The 15,359-nt window shown below is 39.1% G+C and overlaps 1 protein-coding gene across 6 annotated transcripts in view; it reads right to left on the minus strand.

The window, feature by feature from the left end:
* crb (crumbs) overlaps window positions 1-14,853 on the minus strand; it is a 149,704-nt gene extending 134,851 nt beyond the window's left edge. For all 6 annotated transcript variants that reach the window (XM_065239698.1, XM_065239690.1, XM_065239673.1 and 3 more), the window contains exon 1: window positions 14,220-14,853. In XM_065239698.1, the coding sequence (XP_065095770.1) occupies window positions 14,220-14,271 (52 nt within the window). In that variant the 5' untranslated portion in view covers window positions 14,272-14,853. The remainder of the gene's footprint in view (window positions 1-14,219) is intronic.
* Window positions 14,854-15,359: the final 506 nt, after the last annotated feature.

The following is a 15,359-nucleotide window of genomic DNA, read 5'->3' on the forward strand; positions in this document are numbered from 1 at the left end:
GAAAATGAATTGTTAATGAGCGGTTAGGCTCATCTGATTGGACAATAGACTGATGCAAAATTTGTAAATTTCGCTCCACGGTACTAAAACCGTTCAAATCGGATCAAACCCCTAAACATTTGAACTTATTTTTTCAGAAACTGACTTGACACAAACCATATGCAGTTTATATGGAAATTACTATGGGATAAACCTTTTTTTTTATTAATTGTCTAACTTCCTCAAGCAACAACTTTGCAGAATATCGTTTTTCAGCCAAACGTCGAATTAAATAGTTATTTATTGTTTGAGAGATTGACAATCTTATGGCAGCTGTTTTGTGGCCAACTCTGTATTCTGCAGTGTGACATAGTAGCTATGCTTTTTTTGCACTATTCTACGCGCCAGAAAAAAAGTCGAAAGACAAAAGGCCGGAAGAAAGAAGGAAAAAAATAAACGGTTGTATGAAAAAAGGTTGAATAACAAAACGTCGAATGACAAATGGTCGAAAGGACAAAAGGTCGAAGGTACTAAAGGTCGAATGTACAAACGGTCGAATGATGAGAAGAGGAACAAAAGGAATGGACAAAATGTCGAATGATGAGAAGGGGGACAAAAGGTCGAATGGGATAAAGGTCGAATAATTCAAAAAGGGACAAATGGTCGAACGATTCAAAGAAGGACAACATAAAAATGTCCTATGCATAATACGTCGAATGACAAAAGGTCTAAGATACAAAAGGTCGATTGTTCAAAAGAGGGATAAAAAGTTGAATGATGAGAAGGGGGATAAAAGTTCTAATGGACAAAAGGTCGAATGATGAGAATGGGGACAAAAGGTTGAATCAAAAAAAAAAAGCCTAACGATTCAAAGAGGACAAAAGGTCGAATGCCACTTTGCCAGATGGTAAATAGTGGAAAAAAAATACTGGAAAGACTTTAAACACCGTTACGCATTTTCGTTGATAATAATGGTGCCCAGAGGGTGAGGACCCCTCCAGAATTATCTAGCCCCCTCCCCCAGGAATTTTGGGTTTTTTTATATGCACCGGTATTTTGTGAAGCACCTGCAGTTTTTATTTATATTCATTTTTATAAATGGCTACTTTTCTTAATGTTCCAGACAATGTCGAGAATTTATTTTATGTCGACACTTCATCGATAGCATAATAACACTTCTTCAGGCTCCACAAATTGACCAATTTCTAAGAATTTCAGGGAAAATCGTATAAATTAACGAAGCTTAGTACAAGCTTAGTAGTCGCTATATTTTTAGTCAGGCAGATAGAATTTCGGGAACAAATTTCAGCTGTCAAAGAGCGGAACCAATCGAGCAGTACTGAATTGTGTAGGAGAAGTATTGTGATCGTGCTATAATTTCTGGAGTTGAATTAGAATAATTATAACTATTTTGATGATGTTCATCGCGGATCACTTGAAGAAGCATCATAATTGGGGTTCGAGATAAGATTAATTTTCTCGAAAAAAAAATAATAAATGATGCCAATGCTGACTTGTTTAACTTTCACCTTTTCACAGAGCCATGTGCCAGCAGCAATTTTTGCCTATGGTGCTACCTAACATTTTTGGTTTGAAAACTTACGTTTCCGTTTTTTTCTGGTTTTTATCTCCGTCAGACTATAAATATAGCGACTATAATTTCGATTGGAAGTCACGTTTTAGAGATATGATGCGTTGAAAAATTTCGAATGCGTCATTTTGAAGATTTTTGCTAGATTAAAAGGGACGAATTTCAGCCCAAATGTGAATGATTGACCATACAAATCATCCATGCAAAGTGTCATGTAAACTGGAGACGGTCGCATCAGATCGGTTCGTCATTTGGCGTAGATCTGCTCAGGATTTCATCAATAGCTCCCGGTTTCATCAATAGCTTAGAGTGACCTGGAAAGAGCACACAGTGTGTGCGGTAGAACAATGTTATAACAAAAAAATAAACATCGCTGATCCCCTTAACTATTTTAAAATAGACCTTTTACCTTTAATTTGAGACCTGTTTGAAAATAATCCCTTAAAAAGCTCAACAACTGTAAAACGCTAAAAATGGCTTAGAATAACTCAAGGTTCAAGGATCGGTTCAGAATGACTCACTTCATCGATTCATTACAAAATAACGCAACGTTCCATCGAAAAAAAAAATCAATGCAAAATAAAATAACTTAAATTGCTATCTCTAGAAATTTTAACAAGATTGATTTATTGTTCCCTGAAGTTCGGCAGAACTTCCCTGAACTTTGGCACTGCTTCCCTGAACTTTGGCAGTACTTCTCTGAACTTCCGCAGGACTTCCCTGAACTTCAGCAGGACTTCCCTGAACTTCGACAATACTTCCCTGAACTTCCCTGAACTTCGGAAAGACTTAACTGAACTTCGGCAGGACTTCCCTGAACTTTGGCAGGAATTCCCTGAAATTCGGCAGGACTTCCCTGAACTTCAGTAGGACTTCCCTGATTTCCAAGAATTGAAATGGCAGGACTTTCCTGAACTTTGGCAGGACTTTCCTGAACTACGACATGACTTCCCTGAACTTCGGACAGGACTTCCCTGAACTTTGGCAGGATTTCCCTGAACTTCGGCAGGACTTCCCTGAACTTCAGTAGGACTTCCCTGATTTCCAAAAATTGAAATGGCAGGATTTTCCTAAACTTTGGCAGGACTTCCCTGAACTACGACAGGACTTCCCTGAACATCGACAGAACTTCCCCGAAGTTCGGCAGGCCTTGCCTGAACATTGGTAGGACTTCCCTGAAGTTCAGAAAAACTTTCCTGTACTTCGGCAGAATTTCTCTGAACTTCAGCAAAACTTTCCTGAACTTCGGCAGAACGTTCCTGAACTTCGGCTGAACTTCTCTGAACTTCGGCTGAACTTCTCTGAACTTCGGCAGTATTGCGCTGAACTTCATCAGGACTTCACTGCATTTCGGTAGGCCTTCCTTGAACTACGGCAGGACTTCCCTAAACTTTGTTAGGACTTTTCGGAAGTTCGGCAGGCGTTCCCTGAACATCGACAGGCATGCTTGGCATGCACAGTTGTACACACCAACTGCTCATTTTGTAATAACTTTTCACTCAGATGTTGAAATTTGTTTTTCTTTAAAGTAATTGATATATTAGGCTCATAGTTTACTTTAGATATGCGAAGATTAGGTAAAGCTTAACATTTGAATCAACACTAATCAATTTAACACTTAAATTCCGAGATGTGTAGTGAGCATTTCTCACCTCATTTTTACAACGCAAAAACAAATACAGTTTACTACTAGCATTAAAATCTACTTTTTTTTTACATATCTATAACAAGCTTACACTCTATTCTATCTACTGCTTCAAAAAGAATTATGTTCCGTCAACTGTGTGCAAAGTTATTAGCAAATGAGTGTGTATGCCAAGCATGTTGGCAGGACTTCCTTGAAGTTGCAAAACTTCCCTGAACTTTGACAGAACTTCCCTGAACTTCAGCAGAACTTCTCTGATCTTCCGCAGGACTTCCTTGAACTTCAGCAGGACTTTCCTGAACTTTGGCAATACTTCCCTGAGCTTCGGAAGGCCTTCCTTGAGCTACGGCAGGCCTTCCCTAAACTTTGGCAAGACTATCCCGAAGTTCGGTAGGCCTTCCCTGAACATTGACAGGACTTCCCTGAACTTCGGCAATACTTCCCTGAACTTCGGAAGGACTTCCTTGAACTTCAGCAGGACTTCCCTGAACTTCAGCAATACTTCCCTGAACTTCGGAAGGACTTTCCTGAACTTCAGCAGGGCTTCCCTGAACGTTGGTAGGACTTCCCTGAAGTTCGGCAGGCCTTCCCTGAACTACGGCAAGGCTTCCCTGAACTTTAGTAGGACTTCCCTGTCCATCGGCAGGCCTTCCCTGAACTTGATTTCTTGGAATTGAAGTTGTCATTTCAGTAGGAGAATTATTATAACTATACAATAATTTTGTATTTACGAATATGGTCAAAATTTCAATACTTCCCATTTTGCTAATTTGCAATGCTTGTTGGTATTGGTGTATTTTAAATTCGGGTGTGGTTCGAACGGGTATGGAGTCAGTATCAAAGGAAAAGCATTTACTTTCATCTTAAAATCTCCAAAATGGCCTAATAACTGCATAAGGGAACATGCACAAATAACGTAGCACTTTAGCGGGGAGGGGTGTTTTCAGAAGACCGACCAAGTATTAGGTATAGCAAAAAGCACTACGAGAGGGTATAATCTTGAAACGTTATAATGACCCTAAGGCGTTAAAAATGACCCAAGAAAGTCAAAATTAAACTTTGCACACTGACTTTAAAATGCCACAATGACATTGAAATCATCAAAATGTCCTGAAAGTGTCAAGATAGTGCTGAATTTAAATAATATAAGAGTCCTTAAAACGGAAAAACCATTAACCCATTATTTACAAAAATGGCCTTGCAATTCTTAAATGATGTTGAATGTCAACATATTATAGGGAGTAATATTCTTTTCATAGAGTTAACTTAGTTTAAAAAATTTAAATGCTTCTGACCAAGCTGTCTAAAATTTCGCTTCCCACCTAAGTGCACCCAAAGTTTAAGAAACGCTACTCTATGGCATTTTGGGTTGAATCGGTGGATTCCTGTTTCATCGTTTAATTGATATTCTGGCAGATTCGTATTGCGAGAGGAATCAGTTCGAAGGGAATCCTCCAAAACCACTTTTGGCATGGACTGATTGAACTGGCTAGATCAGGATCGGAACAATTGGCCAACCCCATCGGTCAATGCACAGTAATGCGTAGCATAAGAAAGAAGGTGTACGGCCAAACCTGAAGGTCTTAATTAACATTGTAAGTTTCAGCGAGGTTTTACAGCATTTTACAAGTCTACAGAACCCTCATAAAACCAAAATTGTGTCTTGGGGAGCATCGTCCGACTGGTTTCATTATTTCAGAAGCGATGCACCAAGCGGGTTTTACTCTAATATGGAAGAGGGACAGCTTTAAAATGTTATGAAGCTAAATTATGTGTTTTTTTTCAAATTAATCAGATAAAAGCTGCTTTCGCATGTCATTAGTAAAAAGCAATCAATTTTCACGCGCTTTACACCAAACCATCAAATAGATAAACCATCTCCAGGAGACTGGTTTTTTGGAATGTCTATGTTTATGGAATGTTGATCCCATTTTTGGCCATACCAGAGCTCACTCCACCTCCCTCCACTCCCAAGCAAAACGAAAGACTGCGCCAAAATCTCGTTGAAATCTTTTGATACTCCCCAACGACCCGTACTATCTCCTTTCGGCGTCATCCCCGCCATCCCCACATCATCATCAACATCATCATTCAAAATCGTTAAAGTTTCCTCGCTTTCTAGACTAGCGGACATCCAATTCGCTTTTATTGATGGAATTGGATGACCTTTTTTCACTTCGCTCGTCTTCTGCTTGCTGCCACACCATCATAATGCGACCGGCGGCAACACACCCAACTCATTCCAATCCGGCCAGCAGCAGAGCAGGTCGGTCTTCCACTTACTTCTCACGTGTTTGTTTGCTTCTTCTTTTACTTCTTTTGCATACTTATACGCATATTTCCGTATGCTAACCGGGCGGCGTAGCCGAACAACGGGTCCCGGTCTTTCGTCCAACCTGGTTTGCGTTCTTTTCTTTGTTGGCCGTCTTCTTATGTTCCCCATCAGTACTTTATTCTGGCTTTACCTTCTCTACTTTCTTGACCGTTTTCGTCTCACACTCGTACATTAGCATTTTTATTCCTTTCCTTTCCTGTCCTGTCCTGTCCTTTGCCTTGACCGCGGTGTTCATTCTCTCCAGTTCACGCGCACCTTGTTTTCCTCGATCATTTCTACTTGCTACGATTTTCACACAAGAAGACTTCAAATCTACCTTCATCTACCTAACACACGCACACACCCACCTGAATGTTAGCTTGTTTGTTCAGATTTCGTTGCGCACAACCACCGCAATCAGTTTTACTATATTTTTTTTTGTTTGATTCGCATTATTTCTGACGCTCGATCGAGCTCGATCAATTTCGATTTTCATTTTCATCTCTCAAGCATGCACTTGCTAGGCGCAGTTCAGATTTCTCCCACATTTTTCCACTCCGGTTGGCACATTATTCGAAATTAGTCAGGTGTCGCACGCAGATGAATTGAACATTGCATTGGAAATGAAAGACCGTCGACGATCATGCGTCCCGCTGCGAGGGTGAGTGAGAACGTTGCGGGGGACAACAGCTAGCCACACCAATACCAATTGCAAACGTCTCGCGATCTTCATCACTTTCGGTTTGTTGTGTTTGAATGTTTTGCTCCACTCATCATCGGTGGCCCTAGCGCTTCTCGTTGGGTTTGATTCATACCTAGCTCCATTTGCTCATGTTGTTGTTGATGATGATGATGATGATGATGATGATGATGATGATGATGATGATGATGGTTAAACGCCCCTTTGATCGTCGGTTGTTCCAAGGGGCAATGGTTGAATCATTGAGTGGTGGTGGTGAAGGGGGAGAGGAGAAAGATGTAGTTAGTGGTGACGATGGGGCTCAGTGAGCAAGCTCACGGTGGGTTTGAGTAATTGATGAAGAATGAAGAATGCATTTGCGGAGAGTGTGCTTGTTGTGATCCATATTTTGAGCGTCATTGGAGATTTATTTTTATACAGGATATTGGGTGAAATTGATTATTTCTCGCGCCACACGAGAAAAAGGCCTTTCAATGTTGATCGATTCTCTCCATCGGCTTTCTCTAGAGAGCTGCTAAGAGAGATACAAAACAAGTGACATTTCTTCAGAAGTCAGCTAGGTGAAATGAATTAAATGGTGCGACGCATCGCAATCAGTCTGATCCGTCGAGAATTTTAAGTTCTGCTTATAGCTTCTAAAAACAATGTTGGTCAACTTTAAAACGTCAAATCTAGAGTCAAACAGCTATCCAATCTACTGTTAAAAGGAAAAATTGAAATATACCTTAATTGCTTAGAAAATAATCTCAGAATTCATTCTATGTAAACATATATTTTAGGTCAAAATTCTAAACTGACATAATTTTTGACAATCTGCACTAGCCTAGATTATACAAGATATTGAGAACTTGTATAAACTCATGTTTCACCATAAACCTTTTGACGTAGTACTACGTCTATATGGACTTTACGGGGATGCAAATAAAAAAAATGTGACGAAATAGTGTCAGGTTTTGAACGTTTATAACATGGTCATTTAGGAATAAAATTCCATTTAAATTCCACAATTTTATTAAGATTGAATGTAAGATTTGTTTGGAATAAAAAGACAGTTGTTAATCAATGATTAACTATTGAAAATCAATCAATTTATTTTTTTAAATCAAATCAGCGGATACAGACATCCTACCAAGGCAGAACACTTGACTACAGTTTTCGCTACATGCGAACGGAAAAGGAGCTTTTCATCGAACAAAATCCCTAGATAGGTTACTTAGCCAGACCACTCAACCCTTATGTCATCCATGATTACAGTACAAGATGGCCACGTGGTGGCGGAATCAGCAATGGTGTCAAGCCATCGTTGAAGTTTGTTTGTAATTTCGCGAGGCTTCCTTCCTTTGACGCGTATTGCGGTATCATCTGCGAACAGGAAAAACACCCAGGAATGCCGAAAGTGTAGATGTTGTAAAGCAAAGGGCCCAACAGACTTCCTTGCGGAACACCTGCTGGGATGGAAAACGTGTCTGAAAGACAACCATTCTAGAGGTAGTTACGGGTGATTTTAACCAGATGTAATGGAAAGTTGAAGCTACGAAACTTGTACCGAAGTCCGTCATAATGACATTGTCAAACGCCTTTTCAACGTCTAGCAAGGCCATGGCTGTGAACTTGGATACAGCTTTGTTACTGGAGATTGGTGGAGTGACCCTTCCTGAACCCAAACTGTTCCGGAAGGAGAATGTCGTTTTCCTCGACAAACTTGAGCAAACGATTCAGAATGAGTTTCTCAAACAATTTGCTCAGCACTGAAAGCAGGTTGATTGAAGACAATTTCGGACCCTTACCGGGTTTGCTACCTTCCAGACGCTTGGAAAGTAGTGCAGCTCCAAGCATCTGTTGAAGACAGCGGTCAAAAGAGACTGCACTTTCATGCTCAGTTTCATCAAGATTAAGTTGAATATGCCGTCAAACCCGGGAGCCTTCATGTTCTTGGTGCATTTCAGCGCTGAGAAAATCTGATGTACTGTAATCTTATCCGCCGGATACATTTGCTTTCTCCTGTGGGGTGATTAAGAGCCGATAGTCATCACATTCGTCTCTGAGAGGTGGAACGGGTTTGGGATGAGTTTTTAAGACCTTGCATACCCTCAAGAATTGAATTCAGGAAAATTTGTCTGCAATCATCGTTTGACTGCCGGGTGCTATAAAAGGGTGTTCGTTGCGAGCAGTGCGCAAAACATTCAGGTTCAATGAGTCATTTTCTTATGAATATGAACAGCCATCCGCCTCATAATTCACTGCCGTCTGAATGATTGGGAAGTAAACGAGTCACTGACAGTAGAGCACTCAGTCAGTAGCTCAGTCAGCACGTTTTGAATGACTGAGCGTACATTTTCTATAGAAAAATGCCTCAATTGCATGCTGTGTGAGCGAAGGCGTGAGTCGCCTATTTGTGTGTGACAGAATGTTTTTGTTGCCTCTTTCATTGCCTCATCCTTTATGGGATTTTTACTCTTAGGCTGGTTCACTAGCGCTAATGAGCTTGCTGCTAGCAAAAACGATCACCAGCATAATGTAAACAGGGCATCTGCGTCTACAACTTTGAAGTTTCAGGAGCAACTGAAATTCGTGCTAGTTGGCGAGTACACTAGCGCGAGTAAATCTGCACAGATGTAAACACCCCATTACCGTTTGGTACATACGGTCTGGATAGAGCAATGGATTGAATAGATCAGTACTTTCACACTCAGCCGAAGCAGTCAATAATTTTACGCTCTGGTTGCGAGTCAGTTTTACTCATTCGTATGAATACAATTCTAAAAGCGTACACTGAAAACGAAACTAGCTCAGAGAGTGAGAAACTTTTACTCAATTGTGAGTCAGTTTGACTCATTCGTATGAATACAGTTCTAAAAGCTTACACTGAAAACGAAACTAACTCAGAGAGTGAGTCACATTTACTCAGTTATGAGTAACTGTTACTCATTCGTATGGAGAAATTTCTAAAAGCGTAGGTCACTCAGAGCACGAGTAACCTACGCTTTTAGAAATCTCTCCATACGAATAAGTAAAAACGAGTCACTCTCTGAATAAGATTCGCTTTCAGTGTAACTTGCCATCTCGGCTAGAAAAAAAAATTGTTTCAGATGCATAAGGCCTATTGGATGACCATCCAAGCTCAGTGTGCAAGTTGCATTAAATTGAAGACATCATATCAAGAAGACTGGCAACTTTGCCAGAATCCAAGTGACAGATACAATAGCGCTGCGCTTGAGTGAAGGTGGAAGCAACGCATAGAAAAATGAGCAAATACACAAACCCTTCTTCAGTGTTCACTCAAAGCAGGCTACTCTCGATGTGTGCCACGCGATCGTCTGTTTTCTCGGCAGCAACCATTGTGTGGTCCTCCTCATTGTTCTTCATCAGCAGTTCTTTCGGTCGATGTGTGAGTGCTGACCCCGTTTTGCGTCCATTGCTGCAATGGAAGCGCTCGGACCCCTCTTGGCGTAACTGCCATACAATGAAACCACTGGAAACGGCTCCAGTTCTGATGGAGTAGGCTTTTTGGATAGCGAAAGATAAAGTGTTTATTGTGTTGTACACAGCAAAAAAATAATTTTGATATCACATCAAAGTGGATGCACTACAATCATGTCGAAAATTTCATGTAATTTTTATGACCACATAAATAAACAAATGCAGTAAAAGCAGCGTAATGTCAGTTCATGCATTGTATTACAGATAATTTTGTCCTTTTTAGCAAGTAATATTACACCATATTTTCGACATGATTGTAGTGCATCCACTTTGACGTGATATCAAAATTATTTTTTTGCTGTGTACTTTTCAGATGTATTGTTTAGTGACCAAGAATCCTCGGCTCTGTAAAGTTAATACGTTTGAGCCTTAACAAATAAATTAATAAATAACAATAACAAACCCTTCTTCTGAGGATGTGATCTTTGCTACAAAATTCGTTCGAAGCATTTACCTTTGAGTGGCAAATGACGTGATTGTACCTGTCTCATAGTGTTCGTATTAGAAAATGGAAGAGTTGCCAGTCTATTTGATTTGTTGTTCTTCGATGAAATTCAATGCATTAACTTGGCAGTGACCAGAAAGCAGGTTTCTGACTCTCTCAGAGCTCCCAACCCAAGTAACACATAAAACATCTTTTGAAAAAGAATTAGAACGGATTGTTGTATAAATGTATTATAAGAGATGCAGAAAACATCCTACGTTATATATGAGGTTTAAAGATGTTTTCTTCATACTTCTTCGATTCAACATTTTCTAAAATAGTTTTCTTTTGCTTTTATCTTTAAATGTTATTTGAACGTGCATCTTACAGTTTTAATACCACTATAAAACTTGTCGTATACAAAATCAATCCAGATTGACGTAAACATTGACGGTGCATTTGAGCCGGACTGTCTCTTCATGCCGTGATTGACAGTTTCTTATGAGGTATTCGGAGGTTTGTTATAAAGAAAGTTGAAAATACTTTTTTATGACATCTCATAGATTAATACAACTGAAAATGTGCAGGTTGTCTTATAAGGAGTTGAAAATACGTTTTAATAACATTCTGGCTATTAGATGTACGCTTTGCTACTAACAAAACGTCTTCATGACGGATCGAAGGCGTGTTGAACGAGAAAATAATTTTCATGCCATTGGCAAGAACATGATACATACTTATAACAAACCTATCATCAAGCGGTGTTGGTCTAGTTAGGTAGAAACAAGTCTACCACGCCAAGGACCAGTGATCGAATCCCATGCTCAAGATTTTTTTATTGTTTTTTTTTGTCGCTGGTTTTTATGATGTTTCCAAAATACATGTTATAAGACCAGTATTTAGTTGTATAACCTCCGCGTCTTGCGCTTTTTAGGTTGTATAAATGTATTAAATGATGTATATTAAAGTACTAGTGATTCTTTGCGTTTGTCATTACAAAGTATTTTCAACTTCTTTATGACAAGCCGTGTTGCTTGGGAATTTTACATGACGTTTTCTAAGTGTGCAGTCTACGTTCACTGTAAACGAATCTTATGCAGAGAGCAGGCATGGAAAATCATTTGCATTCATTTCGTGCATTCATTTACATTCATTTACCCCTAACTTTTTTCATCAACAGAATTCCGCAAAATAGTGTAAGGAACTTTGGTAGGTTTTGTTATTAGCTACAACTTTTGTTAACAACTTAAATCCGTATCTCTTATGTATGACGAATCAGAGCGAACAGAAGCCACTACTGTTTTTCAGTGAATGTATTTTACATTCACTGAAAAATAGTAACAAGTTCTGCCCGCTCTAATTCGTGATGCATAAGAGATACAGATTTGAGTTATGGGCAAAAGTTGTAGCTAATAACAAAACCTACTAAAGCTCTATACATCATTTTGCCAATTGCTGTTGATGCAAAAAGTTAGAGGCAAATGAATGTAAATGATTGCATCAAATGAATGTAAATGATTTTCCATGCCTGGCAGAGAGTGAGTCACTTTTCCTCATTTGTATGGAGAAATTTCGCTGAGTTACCTACGCTTTTAGAAATGTCTCCATACGAATGAGTATAAGTGACTCAAACTCTGAGTTAGTTTCGTTTTCAGTATTTTGACTCGATTTATTCAGATGGATAAGATACCTATTGTATAATGGGCAGCTCAGATCAGAATTCTCATATCTTTCGGCGCTTATATATCATTTGACTTCTGATTGCTTGCTTTAACTTGACTGCTCTGCAACATAGAAGGTTGCTGTCTTTGGAAAAGTTTCAAATGTGTCTGTGAATTTCAGTTAACTTACATAAGTTTTAGTTGAAAACCACTTGTCTGTCATAGTTCTGAATAACATAAAGATTTGTGATGTCAGGTGAACTTTGATTTCTAAAGTTGTGCTGCCATGACTAAAATTAGTAAGTTTCCGAAAGTTGAGTGAGCATGTTTGGAACCTAATTATGAAATTGGATCTTATTTTAGGACTTATTCATTAAATGCCTAATTTAAAAAAATATATGATTGAATTGCTCAAATTTCTAAACCATTTATTTTGTTATTAATAAATAATATATTTAGATTATTTAATGGAGCAGCAAAATCGAATCCTGTAGTCGTACGTCAACAATGCGGTCGTGCTTGGGACACAATCCTTAACTTTTGAAAGTTATTTAATAACAAAAACAATTTATGTATGGATCTTATAAATTTGTCTGTAAAAAATCAGTTTCAACATAATTTTTTAACTTGCACTTTTTAAGCAACCTACATTTTTCCCAATAAATCAAAACTTAAGAAAAGTTGAGAATCAATTGACATCGTTAAAAGCTGAGTAATACGGAGTCAGTCCAAATGGCTTTAAAAAAACCAGGCTTACGTCCCATAAACAGATACTTTCAAAAGATAAAGTATTAGGATCAGTACTCTAAATTTTATCCTTAAATTAAATTGCAATGCAAAAAACAAGTGTATTTTAAAGGCTGGCCAAATTTATTCATACCAATGAAAATGAATGATTAAGTAGGGTTTTTCTACACCATCACACTAATTAACCACCCGTGACTAATAATGCATTTATCTAAATCTTTTCCAGTACCATGGAGACAACAAAGTAAAAATGAAAGAAGAGCTGCAAAATAGAGCACATGCGATACGACAATGGAGTGATGCTCGTTAAGAAAATACCCGCAAACAATGGTATTACGGTTTTATAAGACGCAACTAGTAACTCAATATCATCATACAAAGATAATGGAAGTCGAAATTATTATATTTTTAATTTTTATAATTATATTTTTAATATGTATTATTGCTCGTATATAAACACAAAACAATGCTGAGATTGGGAGCAACCATCAGGACACCCGATTGAAGCGATTTGAACGGTGAGAGTGGGAATGCCAACTCCCTGTTGATAACGTTTCGTGGATAAAGGACGGGCTTTTCTCCTCACTCATTTGGGCATCTTACTGTTTGGAGGCTCATCTTTTTGACCAATTGTGCGATCATGTTGCTGAAAGGAGATTCTTTACTGTTCCGTAGATGCGGATAGGCGACTTTGCCTATCGATCCACCCAATCCGTTTTCTGGCCCTTCATAGAGCGACATGTTGAGGACAACCAGAGGTTATTAAGCTTGATCAAGACATACATAGAAGAATGCCCACTGCTATCGGACTTATTTTCATGCTACAGTGGGTGGTAAATCACTATAATCATCATCAGAGTCATTTAACTGAACTGAAAACTACACGCCAAACAAATTTCTTTTAAATCCAATGTGAGGTTGGATTTATAACATCCTCTGTATATGTTTCATACAACAAATATAATGGCAGTATTTGCAATGGACTGCAATGTACAAGTAAGTTTTTTTAAAGAATGCATATTTTTGTATTGCACCTTCATGAGCTGCAATGCATTTCGGGAAACAAACTTTGTTCGAAAAATAAACTAACATTAAAATTACAAAATTTATTGAAAAACCTTTTGGCGACCACATTACAGAGTCTGTTCATGTTGCGAAACATTGCAAATTCTGCATACTTTACATGCAAATCTGTAATAGAATCTTACATTTCCCGGATGGGTGTATGTAATTTGTTTATTGAATTGAAGTTGGTGCCTTAAACTCAATTGAACAAGTTTATAAAAAAACGAAGTGCCATGCGTATCCATGTTTCATTTCTTTTTTTTTAATCCATCAACAACAAAACAGTTATGTTAGAACACTTATTTCACCTAACCGCGCTAAGCCCACCGTACGTTGAACAACAGAACGTCACGAAAGGGGCCAAGCTAGTTCTGCAGAGTTATTGTAGTTCCTCTTTTGCCACCTTCGCCACGCTCTAAACCATTCACAGCCATCGTCATCATCAACAACCATCATCGTCGTCGTCGTCTCCGTGGTGAAATTCCAACCTATGACTCACTTTGTGTGTATACTCAGCAGAAGCAGAGCCCTGAGATTGTAGTATGTATATCGTAGGCCAGCAGCGTCGACGTCGCCAATTTATCAAACAGCAGCGAACGCTCGCCTCACTTACCTAGTATCAGGAACACTCCAATCGTTGGAGCTAGAAGAAAATTGATTCCCATTTTGGCGTACTTTCTGGTTTGCTTCGCTCTGCTAAAGGATCCTCATTGAGAAACTCCGCCAGACACAGGTCACCAACGAACAACGAAGATATCAAAAAGCAATATTCAAACAGCACACCATAAATACACCTCACGGGTTACACGTTGCACAGAACCAAACTTAATTAAATTGCCGTTTTCGGTCGTCGGCCGAAAATCTGTGAAAAACTATTTGCTTTTGGTTGCTCGTTTTCTTCACTTTTCCTTGTTTGGAACACCACACACAACACTGCTGCTGCTGCTGGATGGAGCTAATTCACCCTGCAGAACTCCACCAGCCACATCCACACACGTATACCAGCCCACGAACTTGAAGGCAAGAAAATAATAAATAAATATGGTCAAGAAAACACCTTTCCTCGCCGTATCCCACGCACGAAGGAACGAAAGAGACGCACTACACGGTGAAGGGAACTGACTCTATCAAACAACACATAACACTCAAGATTCTAACAGTGAACGGCGCGCAACGCATTCAAGACGACGGCGACGCGAAACGAGAACACGTCCGTACGCACCGAAAGTTCAAACTCAACTGAATGTTAGTGGTCTCCTGGTCAGTCAGTGTAGCGGAGGTGTCGAGAGACCTGGTGAGGTGATTGTGTGTGGTGCCTTTCCAGTGCGCTGGGCACCTGAGCTACTTCACCCACACAGCCGCACCCCGGTTCGGTGCAGGTTCGTGGCTGTGTTGGTCACAGGTGGTTGCAACAGTAGAAGCCGTGGTGGGTGGTTAGATGATTAGTTTGTTGTTTGTTATTTTGAATGAAAGTCACTCAGTTGTGGACAAATGAGGTTTAAGTTAGCTACGGGAAATGGTGCGGAAGGTTTGCATGTAATTCAAGTATAGCAAACTATTGAAAATCCGTTTGTATTATCACAAGCCTGTTCCATGTATCAAAGGCCTCTACTGTTATTTCCACACCCCTGAGCATTATCTAGATGTAATGTAGTAGATTCACAATTACAACTCTTCACATCTGATTTTTGTTTTATCAATCTCATGATAACGTGCATGTTTATAGATTTGTTTACTATTTTTTTTTAATTTA

The sequence above is a fragment of the Ochlerotatus camptorhynchus genome, unplaced genomic scaffold (assembly GCF_037179485.1).
Source record: "Ochlerotatus camptorhynchus isolate MF236.1 unplaced genomic scaffold, CSIRO-AGI_Acam_v1.1 ptg000006l, whole genome shotgun sequence".
In the NCBI taxonomy this organism is placed as follows: Eukaryota; Metazoa; Arthropoda; class Insecta; order Diptera; family Culicidae; genus Ochlerotatus; species Ochlerotatus camptorhynchus.